Source organism: Kockiozyma suomiensis (assembly GCF_038497685.1).
Source record: "Kockiozyma suomiensis strain NRRL Y-17356 unplaced genomic scaffold V2V93scaffold_4, whole genome shotgun sequence".
Lineage (NCBI taxonomy): Eukaryota > Fungi > Ascomycota > Lipomycetes > Lipomycetales > Lipomycetaceae > Kockiozyma > Kockiozyma suomiensis.
In genome coordinates, this window is record NW_027117667.1 from 51005 (window position 1) to 63104 (window position 12100).

The 12100-nt window shown below is 44.1% G+C and overlaps 6 protein-coding genes across 6 annotated transcripts; 4 read left to right on the top strand and 2 right to left on the bottom strand.

Moving 5' to 3' along the window:
- Window positions 1–18: 18 nt before the first annotated feature.
- V2V93DRAFT_366086 (pyridoxamine 5'-phosphate oxidase-domain-containing protein) lies at window positions 19–1255 on the top strand. Its single transcript, XM_066909235.1, has one exon. It carries the CDS (start codon window positions 291–293, stop codon window positions 1113–1115), a length of 825 nt encoding a protein of 274 aa, XP_066766810.1. The 5' UTR covers window positions 19–290; the 3' UTR covers window positions 1116–1255.
- On the bottom strand, window positions 1174–2663 carry V2V93DRAFT_366088 (Mur ligase). The gene has a single exon (XM_066909236.1). The coding sequence runs from the start codon at window positions 2547–2549 to the stop codon at window positions 1242–1244; it is 1308 nt and encodes a 435-aa protein (XP_066766811.1). The 5' UTR covers window positions 2550–2663; the 3' UTR covers window positions 1174–1241.
- Window positions 2664–2797: 134 nt separating this feature from the next.
- V2V93DRAFT_366090 (NUC173 domain-containing protein) lies at window positions 2798–6936 on the top strand. The gene is made up of 5 exons (XM_066909237.1): window positions 2798–2936; window positions 3002–4386; window positions 4446–4998; window positions 5058–5426; window positions 5507–6936. The coding sequence occupies exons 1-5, from the start codon at window positions 2808–2810 to the stop codon at window positions 6794–6796; spliced, it is 3726 nt and encodes a 1241-aa protein (XP_066766812.1). The 5' UTR covers window positions 2798–2807; the 3' UTR covers window positions 6797–6936.
- Window positions 6937–7998: 1062 nt separating this feature from the next.
- On the bottom strand, window positions 7999–9346 carry V2V93DRAFT_166228 (uncharacterized protein). Its single transcript, XM_066906913.1, has one exon. It carries the CDS (start codon window positions 9264–9266, stop codon window positions 8055–8057), a length of 1212 nt encoding a protein of 403 aa, XP_066766813.1. The 5' UTR covers window positions 9267–9346; the 3' UTR covers window positions 7999–8054.
- A 339-nt stretch (window positions 9347–9685) lies between these two features.
- Window positions 9686–10504, top strand: V2V93DRAFT_366094 (uncharacterized protein). The gene is made up of 3 exons (XM_066909238.1): window positions 9686–9803; window positions 9872–9941; window positions 10053–10504. Exons 1-3 carry the CDS (start codon window positions 9773–9775, stop codon window positions 10129–10131), a joined length of 180 nt encoding a protein of 59 aa, XP_066766814.1. The 5' UTR covers window positions 9686–9772; the 3' UTR covers window positions 10132–10504.
- Window positions 10505–10524: 20 nt separating this feature from the next.
- On the top strand, window positions 10525–12092 carry V2V93DRAFT_366097 (uncharacterized protein). The gene has a single exon (XM_066909239.1). The coding sequence runs from the start codon at window positions 10569–10571 to the stop codon at window positions 11790–11792; it is 1224 nt and encodes a 407-aa protein (XP_066766815.1). The 5' UTR covers window positions 10525–10568; the 3' UTR covers window positions 11793–12092.
- Window positions 12093–12100: the final 8 nt, after the last annotated feature.

Genomic DNA, 12100 nt, shown 5'->3' on the forward strand with positions numbered 1-12100 from the left:
CGTTTTTTAAGCCCACTAGTCAGACATCTATTTCTAACATATTTCAAATAAGCAATGCATTCTGAACTTAAAAAACACAAGCAGGCTCCATCCATCCCGGGTGCTCGTCAGAATTCTCCTGCATGAGCACGAACACGAAGACGGTAATGGTTATATCACGTGACATGCGATAACCATAAAAATATAATGTAAGCCTCAGTTATTATTCAATTGCGATTATATCTTAGGATTAAGGTATCGAATTGTAAAGGTATTCAATAATTCAGGCAATTGGATCGAGAGACAAACCAATGGCTCATTTGCATTCACATGGAAGAGATCCGCTTGTGGATACGGCTGCGCAACATAATCTGGAGAATGTGCAACCACCATGGGTATCCATGTTCAAGAACTTCCTTCGCTCTGCTGCTCCCAAACAAGGTTCGTCAAACGGCACTGATTCAGACTCTCTTCCGTCCTATCCATTTATTTTATCAACAGTGTCTGTCAATGAGTATACCGATGATGCAACCGGTGAAACAACGAGCTATGTGCGACCACATGCGCGTACATGTATGTTTAGAGGATTCGCATTTGGCACCAACTCTGGTATTTTGAATGTGACTACCGACAAGAGAATGGCAAAATTCAGCCAATTGACTCGTCCGTCAACTCACGGTGCATTTGAAGCCTGCTTTTACTTTGAAGGTGACCTTGTCCAGTTCAGAATCTCGGGTGCTTGTAAGCTAGTTTATCTTATAGCAGATGAAGTCTACTTGAGTGACCCAGAAAAGGGGACGGAGGAATCAGCTCAGGAGTCAATCAAGGATGAGTTCTACAAAGCATGGGATGCTCTCTCGCCAGGTATGAAGTTGTCATTCTGCAAGCCTCCGCCTGGTGCCGAGTTCAACCAGGAACATTTCGAAGTTTTACAAAAGATCGAAAAAATTACGGAAGAAGTGCATAGTGGTAAAGATATACCAGAAGAGTATGTGTCTGAAGGTCAACATAATTTTGTGCTGATATTATGTGGTCCTGAACTAGTGGATTTTGTGAATGTCTCCGGAATCGGGCAGAGAATTCTGTTTTCGCGAGCTGGCGAATATGTTTGGACATTCCAGGAGATATGTCCTTAGAATTTTGCAAGTGCTTACAATTCTGTCAGCTCTCGATATCGAGATATCGATTAAGTAGTAAATTTCGAGTCTGACGACAGACTAATGTTGTAAATATTTTTGAGATAGATGATACATATATCGATTTTAACTCTCTCTAAGCTGAAGTTCCTGTAAAACATCAGACACCAGATACAGACTTCCAGCAATCACAACAGGTGCTCCATGTGTACATGCCTCTGTAATCACCTCAGTTTTGGTGCCATAACGCATCCAGATATTCTCTTGCTGCACTATCTTGGCAGCTGATAATGCTAGCTCATTCATATTTTTAGGCCGGACCCAGGGCATCATCTCTACCGGGCCAAAAACAGCTGGGTATACTCTATCACCAGGTCTTAATAAGATTGGAAATATATCATTCGGATCCCGATCGCCCGATAACGATATAACCCATGTTATTGATCCATCTGCACTTTGCGCTCTCAAGTTTACCACAAAGTTATTTAACGCTTCAGCCGCCTGAGGATTGTGAGCACCATCTAATAATACCGGCAACTCGCTATCTTGACCAGTAAATATTTTTGAGTCAATAATCTGTAAACGACCCGGCCAGGAAACTTTATCAATACCGGCCTCAATACTTCCTCTTGTGATTGTAGGTAAGGATTTATGCGTCAGATCTAGGGCACGCAGCGCGCAGGCCAGGTTCATATGCTGATATTCGCCGTTTAAGGGAGATCTTGAGAGATTTATAGCGCCAAAAGATGCTGTATCAAAGAAAATTTGCTCAAAACCAGTATTACCAAGACGAGACTGTAACTGCTGACGATCAACTAATGATAACTCAGATTTGGTATACTTATTATCAACAGCGGCTTGCAAGGCTTTTATAACTTCTGGAACATTTGTTCCATCAACAACACATGGAACTCCTTTTCTTATGATTCCAGCTTTTTCCATTGAAATCTTTGCAATGGAGTCTCCTAAAAACAACTGATGATCCATTCCTATCCGTGTAATAATAGTCGCTAGTTTTTCGCCAACCTTGTATTCGACATTCGTTGAATCTTGCGCCCCACCTAAACCAACTTCAATTACCGCGACGTCAACCTTTTTCCTGTTGAATATCTCAAAGGCTGTAGCTGTTAATAACTCAAAATTTGAGGCTTGTATATCGTAATTATTTCGTTGGACAAGCTCGTACGCATCCCAGAACAGCCTTGAACTGACGGCCTTGTCATTAATGGTAACTGAATCCCGCGCCTCTAGTAAATGAGGAGAAGTAAATCTTCCGGTAACAAGAGACGATTGTGTCAGAATTGACGATAAATAAGCACATGTTGATCCTTTTCCATTTGTCCCGCCAACATGAAAGACTTTGAATGTCTTTTCTGGATTTCGCAGTCGCTGAAGCAGCTTTTCAATTCGCTGTAGGCCGAGATTGATAGACATGATAAAACAACTGACTTCATTAATACATTACGTAGGAACCACAGAATATTCCGGACGTCCTAATTATTAAGCAGCTAAAATAGCTGCCACATACATTGATCCAGACGGAAAACTAGCCGCGATGAGAAAATAAATCTGTAGCCCGCGCGGCTCTTATTGAGCCGCAGGTGTTTACCCGGCTCTTAAAACTCCCAACAGTGCAGAAAAAAACATTTTTTTGGTTCTTGGCCTAGTAATCAAATCTGTAATATTATCTGAATGATGGCGCCAGTAGCAGACATCGCCCCGACTGAGGGGCCAGAGCCTACGCAAGAGATGTCATCGCTTGCAGATAAGCTAGACAGAATAAGACTACACAAATCTTCGAAGTTGCCGCATCAGAAGCAGGTAGGAGACAATATTATCATAAACATTATTGCTCTGCGACATCGTTTTAACTTGTATTGTCATAGTTGTCTGTTATTCTTGACGCAGTTGAGCAAACGCTTAAAGAACAGAATACTGAGTTGTCGTCATCAGCTTATGTCGTTGCTCTTCTTTCGCTGCTTGGTGAAGCATTCTCTGACGACGAGATCAAGAACCTCGAACTTGCTTCCTCAGCCACCTATCTTCTTGACCTAGTCCTTCCACACGCACCACAAAAACTTCTTATTGGAAAATTTTCTTCGATTTTGATGTATTTATCACCTTCGTTGACGCATCCCGACGCAAGCGCCGCCCTGATCAGATCTGCAATCGGGTGTCTGGAATCTATTCTAATTGCTCAAGACAATGTGTCCTGGCGTAAACCTGTCTCTGAGCTTGGTCCTCGCAAAGCAATGAATGGAATCATGTCTCTTGCTCTTGACGAACGACCTAAGGTGCGTAAGCGCGCTCAGGAAGGAATTTGTACTATATTAAGTCATCCACCTGCTGGGCCATCTCCCATCCATCCTGCTCTATCTACCTGCGCTGAGATCACCTTGCGATCAGTGAATGAACTTTTTGCGTCATTCAGAAATGAAGGCCACAAGAAGAAGACGGCTCCGGGAACAGCTCCTCGACCAACCGAAAAGAAGGTGATTTTTGCTTTACAGCTTGCTAGATCGATTGCTAGTAACGAGTATGGATGGCCGACTTCAAAAATTGAATCTCTGTGTGAAGTTTTATTGTCAATTTCAAGGTCTTCCGAGGAGTATATGGTCACCACATCTATGGATGTATTTCTTGCTCTTTTCTCTTCTTTAAGCAAGTCAAGCGACGATAGTAAACTTGAGAGCGCGAAGTTCGAAAAAATCGCCGATGCGATTATGGATCTCCGACCCGCGGAAAGTGACCAGCATCTTGCTCCCGCATGGCTGGGAATTGTGGCACAGTTGTTTAATGCTTACAGCGACGTTGATGAGGCTAAAGTTTTTGCGAGACTGCCTACACTGTTTGAGACGGTGACGGAATTCATGCAGGCTGGATTGCCGGCTAATGTTGTCACTTCTGCATCTCAGTGTCTTATTGCTCTCGCCGCTACCTGTATCCCTGTCGAGGCTCTTCTCGAGAAGCCACTTTCAAAGTCGACTAAGCGGAATCTAACTGAGATTTCAAAGATCGCGGCGTCGCTCCTGAGTGTGAAATATCAGGCGGTTTGGAAGGATGTGTTCACAATCTTGACGGCATTGTTTGATACATTTGGGTACATCTCCGATCCTTATTTACTAGATATTTTGGTCATTGTTGGCGAGTTGCGAACTGGTGGAGAGTTTGAGGGTCGCTCTGAGGCCGATGAAGTACTCGGTGCGTCTATACGAGCACTTGGCCCAGCCAAAGTTCTCGAAATTCTTCCTTTGAATTTAGAAAGGCCTGGGTACGTGAATAAAATCTTTCATGATTTTTTATTTTGAAAATTACTGACTGAGGTTGTAGACCTGGTAAACCTGGACGAGCATTTATGCTTCCTCTTCTTCGCGATAATATCCGGAATGCTGCACTTAGTCACTACATCAACGAGATTGCACCTCTCGGTGATCGTTTGTATCAGAAAGTCGAGGAACTAGGTGATACAGATAGAACGGTTGAGGTTAAGATTTACGAAACATTAGTCGAACAAATGTGGTCACTCCTTCCTCGATATTGCGATTTGCCTCTTGACTTGCAAGAATCGTTTACGCAGTCATTTGCAGAAACTTTATCGAATGTCCTTTACCAGCGAATCGAGCTGCGTCAGGTTGTTTGTCGATCGCTCAGAATATTGGTTGAAAGCAATAAAATTTATGCCGAAGGTGGGATTGATGGACAAAATCCGTTTTTGGAAGCCAGATTGTCTAAAGAAGATGCTCAAAAAAATTTAGAGTATTTGAGTACTATTGCGTCCAAGTTTTTGGCGGTACTATTTAATGTGTACAATCAGACTGTCACTGAGCACCGTGTTTTCATTCTTGATACTATCGATGCGTTTCTCTCGATAACTCCTCAAGAAGTATGTCATTTTCTCTTTTCAGGATTTTCACAACTTGTAATGCTGATGATTCACTCTAGGATATCACTGGCACTTTCGGAAAAGTCGTATCCCTGCTTACGCCCGCTTTAGCGAAATCTGCTGCCAAGAGAAAAGATACTGGAGTCAACCCGTCGGGGAAGTTCTCGATTCCACCAGTCAGTCATACAATGATGGATCTTGTTGTCGCCATGGTACCTTATTTGCCTTCATCACTATACGGCGAGCTTAGCAATATCTTTATAGCCACGATTCAGAGCCCTGATTCGCAGATTCAAAAACGCGGATATAGAATCATTACTAGGTTACTGCAAAGTGAAGAAGGTGGTGAGTTTCTGGCCTCAAATATAGATAATCTTGAAGGAGCTATCGCTGGAGCTTCAGAGAAAGTTACGCCACCTTCTAGAGGAGTAAGTCCTCCCTTTTTTTTTTTCCGGGCCCAGCTTGATTAATATGGTTGCATAACTACATACTGACATGGTGCTTATAGCCACGGCTTACGGCTCTTATTGACGTCGTTCGCATATTGCCTTCTTCCGATTTACATTTCATAACTGTGATTCTTCCCGAAGCAGTTATCGGCACGAAGGAAGTCAACGAAAAGACAAGAGAGGCGGCCTACAATTTACTAGTTGCCATGGGCGACAAGATGGCTGGCGGCGGATCGGTTGCTATTTCCAAGGTCCCCGATATGGATCCCGATGCAGCTGACGTTGAGGCGTCGATTGATGAATACTTCACGATGGTGTCCGCTGGACTGGCTGGTGCTACGCCTCATATGATCAGCGCGAGTATTACCGCTTTGAGCCGACTATTATATCAGTATAAGAATATTCTTACATCTAATGTTGTCGAGGAATTAGTGGCTACTATTGATTTGTTCTTGACCTCAAAGAACAGAGAAATAGTGAAAGCTGCTCTTGGATTTGTCAAAGTTATCGTTACTTCACTTCCAAAAGAATTTATTGAGCCAAAATTGTCTACTCTCGTTCCCAATCTTTTAGAGTGGGCACACGAGCACCATGCTCGATTCAAGTTAAAAGTTAAGCACCTTATTGAGCGTCTAGTCCGCCGATTTGGCGTGGCGGCTTTAGAGAAAGTCTTCCCTGAAGCGGATAAGAAGTTACTTACGAATATCCGAAAATCGAAAGAGCGTGCTCGACGGAAGAAAGAAGCCGAAGAGATGGATGCTGATGAGAAAGATGATCAACAGTTGTCTTCGTCAAACAAAAAGAAGAAGTATTTGTCTGAATTTGAAGAAGCGATTTATGGATCTGATAGTGATTCTGAATACGCAGAGTCTGACGACGAAGAGACTAGACAGGCTAAAAAAACAGCTCGCGCTCAGGATAGAAAAGGACGTGGGAATAATAAGGCAGTCAAAAATGAGACTTATATTATTGATGGCGACGATGATGATCCCCTTGATTTATTGGATAAGAGATCTCTTGCTCGTATCTCTTCTACTAAACCAACGTCGAACCTAATTGCTCTTAAGAGCAGACAGAGCAAGATCCGCGTGAGCGAAGCATCGGGCAAAATGCTAGTCGATGACGAAGAAGCGAATAAGAAAGCTGTCGATCCAGATGCTGCCGTGTTGCAAAAATTAGCAGCGAATGCTGCAGACGCAAATCCTGTGAATGCATATTTGGCAGCTGTAAAGAATGGTCCTGTGCGTGGACAGAGGAATAAGTTGAAGTTTAAGAATAAGCGGTCGAGAAATGATTCGTCGGATGAGGAGAAGGAGGCTCCAAAGCCTAGACGACGAGCAAAATTTTGAGAAGTTATACAAGATTCTACGTATAAATAGAAGTTGTCTTCTCACCGAATTATATTATATTTTAGATTTGTAGATAAAGCGGGGCCAGATCAGTGCATTTTCCAGCCCGTTCCAAACTGATCAAGAAATAAACAGCTCAACAGAATCGACAAATCTGACCTCGAAAACAAATTGAATCATTAGACATCAGAAACAAAAATAAAAACAAAGAAAAGAAAGAGAAATGTGCGCAGCATGGTTACACCCAAACGTCCATTAGCCAACGGCCGTACGTAGCATTTAGGAATATGCTGCTAGAAAACTATTCCCAGAATCTCCAAACCTTCTTCGATCCTCCAAATTAAATTGAAGAAAAGGAAAAAGCTTGAAAAAACAAAAAGAAAGTATCTAGAACTTATTCTCGGATTCGTCGACCGGGATTCCGTCGTGAGAAAAATCGATCATAAACAAGAGCTTTCATATGAACTCCCTTTACTATCAACCATTATTCAATTGGACCAGTCAAACGAATTTGAAAGGACACGCAAAGAACAACTGAATATCAAGAAAGAGAATGAAATCTTAGATCGACTCCACTTACCATCGAACGCAACAACTAATGATCTGAGCCTTCGGAGAACCTTGGCCAGGTTAGTCGTTGTCCAAATCCTTGTAATAAAAGAGAAAAAAATTTCTTGCGAGAGAGTGTAGACTGGTATTTATGGGCCGGGGATAGGGTCATCCCTAACAGCCGTCCATGCGGCTCTGCTTAGTTACTAAAAAATCATGCTTAGTCATATGACACTTAATGTTCAGAGAATAATGATTGATGTACATTGACACAAAATAAACCGTAACAACTAAACAAAAACATGAAAAGCAGCAATAGCAAAAGAAGCACAATATACAAAAATGAAAATATCAGCATGGAAACCATTTCAACGTGAGCGTGCTCCTCTTTTCTCTGCAAGAATGCACACTATAGATCATCTCTATCCAAAGTCTGTATTGCGGTACTCAAGAGCACCCACGGACAAGTCATTGAAATTTAAATGCTCACTACACTTGATAAAAAAAACAAAGAAAATAAAACAAACTCCGTATCTCAACTTTGTTTTTCCAAAGGTCTCGTCAATGCAAAGAGCGCGCTGCAAGAGATTGTATTAGACCTCGTTTGAAACGAACGCAGAAAAAGGATTGGGCACGTTTCTGTATCAAGCCTAAAAGAAAACTCAAATATAAACCAAATCAAAAAAACCTTCTTTTGAACTAGAGAAAATTACAGACTCTCGACACGACTTAGCCAATTGAGAATCATCATGGCGGTAGTGAGACTGACATCACCGCCGTACATGGTTCCATCGAAAGAGTCAGCTTGTAAAGTCATGTTATACAAATTGAGCGTATCAAATCCTCTATCGCGCGCGCGTTTTGAAAGTTCGATGCTGAAATGATGTAGCGCATTGTTTCCTTGCTCGATAATGGCGCCGGGGGGTTTGAGATGTCCGGCGGCCTGAGGACCGAGCCAGAGAACTGGCCGATGAACAGGATTTGGTTCATGCGATTCGATCTGCTTGGTGACTGCATCCATGACTTTAGTCGAGCGATCCCAATTAAATCCTAATGAAAGTCCTTGCTGTAAAATGATCGGGACCGGTTTCGCGGTCTTGTGGTACGTTGTCATGATCTCGTCGATTTCCTCGAGAGTGCTCTGCGCCACGGGCTCGGAATTAACATTGACGATTCCATGGAAGACTCGGTTACACACGTACGGCGCACCAGTCTTTGTACCTTCCTCTTTTGCATCAAGAATCTCGGTCGAGTCGACGATGAAGTGGTCACCTGAGCCAGTGGAGGTGCCGCCGCATTGCGGGTTCGTGTACTGCGCGTCACAGCGGCAACGCTGACGCTGCTGCTCGTTGAGCTCCCAGTTCTTTAGAGCACCCCAAGCAAGGTTTTTTCGAAGAAGCGAGTTGAAAGCACCGTAAATGTTGGCAGTCATACGCGGTTCGCCGATAAAAAGTACGGCGTCGAAGCGGTCGAGGATCATGCAAGCCTCTTCTGCCGAGAACCAGCGGTACTCACAATCACGCGGGTGATAGGGAGCATTGAACCCGACTCTTCCTCCACCAGAGAGTGCATCAAGAAGTTTTGCCTTCGAGTCGCAGTAGGGCCGCATGAGGGAACCGTCTGACTTGAGCATGGGGTTGTAGACACGCGTCGACGAGATCTTACACTCCTGTGCGCCATAGAAATCTTCAAAGTAGTCCTTAGCCAGTATCTTGAAACCATCTTCACCGACTTGGGCGGTCTCAATTTTGTGCTGCAGTGCAACACGGGAGGCAGCCTGTGCTTCCTCATTGGATATGTTTGGGGTTGAAGGAGAAAAGAGGAAGTGCAGAAGCGCCCAGACGAACAAGACGACGGCCGATATGCGGTAGACGGAGCCTTGCGCTGCAAAGGCGCTGAAGGTGGCGCCTTGCTTTGCCATGTTGACGGGGAGCGGGATTGATGGTGCCGTTGCTGGAGAAGAGGGGGAAGAGGGAGAGGAAGAGAGGTTGTGAGTACCGAGGAGGCTCGTTGTCGCGACGGCTGCTTCGCTGCTGCAAAGAGCGGCTTGTTCAATATGTGAAGGGTACGAGGCCCGGGAATTACATGTGATTAGGCACGTGAGTATACAATACCCTTGTATATATCAGCACCGAAGCGGATGCGTCGCTGCAGGAGAATAGTGCTACAAATATTTCAAAAAGGTATGATGTTTGGATCAGAAGATGTGGGAATTTGAATTCTGGGTTGCTAATCAGTTGCTTTGAATCTGAAATGCGAAACTGAAGGGTGAATAGACATATAGAGTAACTAGTGAACAGCCATTAAACCTAGCCCTAGTCGCCGTCCCCAGAAACTCGACGGAGTTCCCTCCCTTCTCGTTATCTGTCGCTCTATATTGTCATAACTGAGCTTTGATCAGAGCTGTTAGAAACCTGTCCTTACAAAATGTGCAGACCCTCTACTTGTAATGTCTGCTGTGAGTGCTATTGCTTTTGCGAATTGTGAGATTGACGAAGTGTTGGGACTGATATTTTTTACCAATAGCTGGCAAAACATGGTACGGATGCGGATTACATATTCCCTCTGTTTTAGACTCGGTGCCCAAGTCTGAGTGGTATGTCTTAAACTGTTATTATAAAGATGAATGTAGTGTTGGAGATCACAAGTTTAGAATATTAGTTTCTCCAGTTTATGAGAATGGTTACTGATATTGATGAATCATTAGGTGCACATGCCCGAAAACTGAAAACAGCACATATCCCCCCAAGGGACCCGGTCCAGATGGTGGGTGCATAATTTCTTAAGTCTTTTTTTCCGCTTCAATCAAATAGTCTGTAATGAGAATGTGGGCTATGATTATGACTGGAGAGCGCATGAGAGTACTATTCTGATTGATGTTAACACTTTGTTATTAGTAGTTACCTCGGCATAGCAACTGTAGATGTCTTAACTGATAGGCGCAAGAGATATTTGCCTGCAAAGAAGTTAATTTTTGCTGGTAGTGAAAATCTCTCGCTTTTATTCTTAAGAGTCGGTTTTTGCTCGGCATAACCTGCGAAGAAATTCGGGCAAGAGGAAAGAATATGTAAAAAGCAAGGGTATGCAGATTGAAATCATTAAATTCAGTATTTTTAATCAAGTCATTGTGAATTGTAAGATGACGTACACTGTAAAAAATAGCCAATTAGACCGAAAACGTTAGAATACAATAAACTCCCACCTTTCAAACTCCCATCAGGTTATGCGCTTTGCTCCCTTTCTTTTTCATTTGAGGATACATACGAGTGAGGAAAAAACCGACAAGATGCAGGTCGGAGTGATAGCACGCCGATTGCCTAACGCATCGTCAATATCACGACGTCAATTGACTACGGTGCGTGATTGCAATCGGCGATATAGGTATCGACCGCGAATAATACCCTGGCAGCAGCGCAACTCGCAAACAGGAAGACTACAGAGTGAATTTCAACGACATATCAGAATCCCGCCACAGTATCTTCTAGACGATTATTTGCCACAATATCAGACTCAGACGACACAGCAGCTTGCACAGAAGCTCGAAGACGCCGAGCGCTTTCTTCACGATTGCAACCTCTGCCCGCATAATTGCTCGGTTGACCGCTACAAGGAGACAGGGTACTGCGCTCTAGGCGCAGAGAGGATTCCGGTGTCGAACATATCACCGCATTTTGGCGAAGAACCATGTATAAGTGGTATGAATGGGTCCGGTACAATTTTTTTCGCGTCATGTAACCTGCGCTGCGCATTTTGTCAAAACTACGATATTTCGCATGTGCGCGACGCAGGCGAGATGCTTACAAGCGATGAAATTGCCGAGTGGATGATAAAGCTACAGGATTTAGGACAATGCCATAATATCAACTTTGTAACACCAGAGCACGTGGTGCCGATAGTTGCAAAGGCGATTATCAAGGCGCGCGAGCTGGGATTGCGGATTCCGATCGTGTACAACACGTCGTCGTTTGATTCGCTCGAGGGTCTCAAGCTGATGGACGGGCTCGTAGATATCTATCTAGCAGACTTTAAGTTGTGGTCGGAAGATGCATCAAAGAGATTACTCAAGTCTGAGCGGTATCCCGAGGCCGCGCGCGAGTCGTTGAAGGAGATGGCGCGGCAGGTAGGAGAGCTCAAGTTTACCGGTGACGGATTAGCAAAGAAGGGATTACTAATACGGCATCTGATAATGCCAAACTACGTTGCAGATGGGATGAGAATCATGCAGTTCATAGCGGAAGAGATCGGCAAGGACAGTTTTGTGCACATCATGACGCAGTACTTTCCGTCTGGGCATGTAGGGAGGAAGAGTACACGCGGAGGCGGGATACGGTATGACGAGCTCAATAGGGCGATTACTGACGCAGAGAGCGAGCAAGTATTGCACGCCGCCAGACAGGCAGGCCTGTGGAGGTTCAACGAGGCAGAGGAAAGAGGAGGGTATGCGTGAGGCAATCAACAGCCGGCTGTGACGAGGAAAGCAGTGTCAGAAGATAAGGTTTCGGGGAAGAGCAGATTGGGAACAATAGATATGACGTGAGATCGACAGGCATTATTCTTGGATAGGGAGATGGAGAAGACTGAGCGAGAGAATGAGTGTGCCCATAGGCTTTGGCAGCATATTGATTTTGGACGGTATGGAGATTTGTAGGTCTGTAGAGGAGGAGGAGGAGGAGGAGGAGAATTGCTGTATTACACAAACACGTGCAACACCACAGGCAACTTATATATGAATACTATTATTACAAGCAAATACTC

Bases quoted from the DNA above. Each gene is read 5' to 3' on its own strand.
- V2V93DRAFT_366090 (XM_066909237.1), top strand. From the start codon at position 2,808: ATGATGGCGCCAGTAGCAGACATCGCCCCGACTGAGGGGCCAGAGCCT. The intron at 4,387-4,445 runs GTACGTGAATAA...CTGAGGTTGTAG, and splicing joins TTGAATTTAGAAAGGCCTGG to ACCTGGTAAACCTGGACGAG. The intron at 5,427-5,506 runs GTAAGTCCTCCC...TGGTGCTTATAG, and splicing joins TTACGCCACCTTCTAGAGGA to CCACGGCTTACGGCTCTTAT.
- V2V93DRAFT_366088 (XM_066909236.1), bottom strand. From the start codon at position 2,549: ATGTCTATCAATCTCGGCCTACAGCGAATTGAAAAGCTGCTTCAGCGA.
- V2V93DRAFT_166228 (XM_066906913.1), bottom strand. From the start codon at position 9,266: ATGGCAAAGCAAGGCGCCACCTTCAGCGCCTTTGCAGCGCAAGGCTCC.
- V2V93DRAFT_366086 (XM_066909235.1), top strand. From the start codon at position 291: ATGGCTCATTTGCATTCACATGGAAGAGATCCGCTTGTGGATACGGCT.
- V2V93DRAFT_366097 (XM_066909239.1), top strand. From the start codon at position 10,569: ATGCGCTTTGCTCCCTTTCTTTTTCATTTGAGGATACATACGAGTGAG.
- V2V93DRAFT_366094 (XM_066909238.1), top strand. From the start codon at position 9,773: ATGTGCAGACCCTCTACTTGTAATGTCTGCT. The intron at 9,804-9,871 runs GTGAGTGCTATT...TTTTACCAATAG, and splicing joins CTCTACTTGTAATGTCTGCT to CTGGCAAAACATGGTACGGA. The intron at 9,942-10,052 runs GTATGTCTTAAA...ATGAATCATTAG, and splicing joins TCGGTGCCCAAGTCTGAGTG to GTGCACATGCCCGAAAACTG.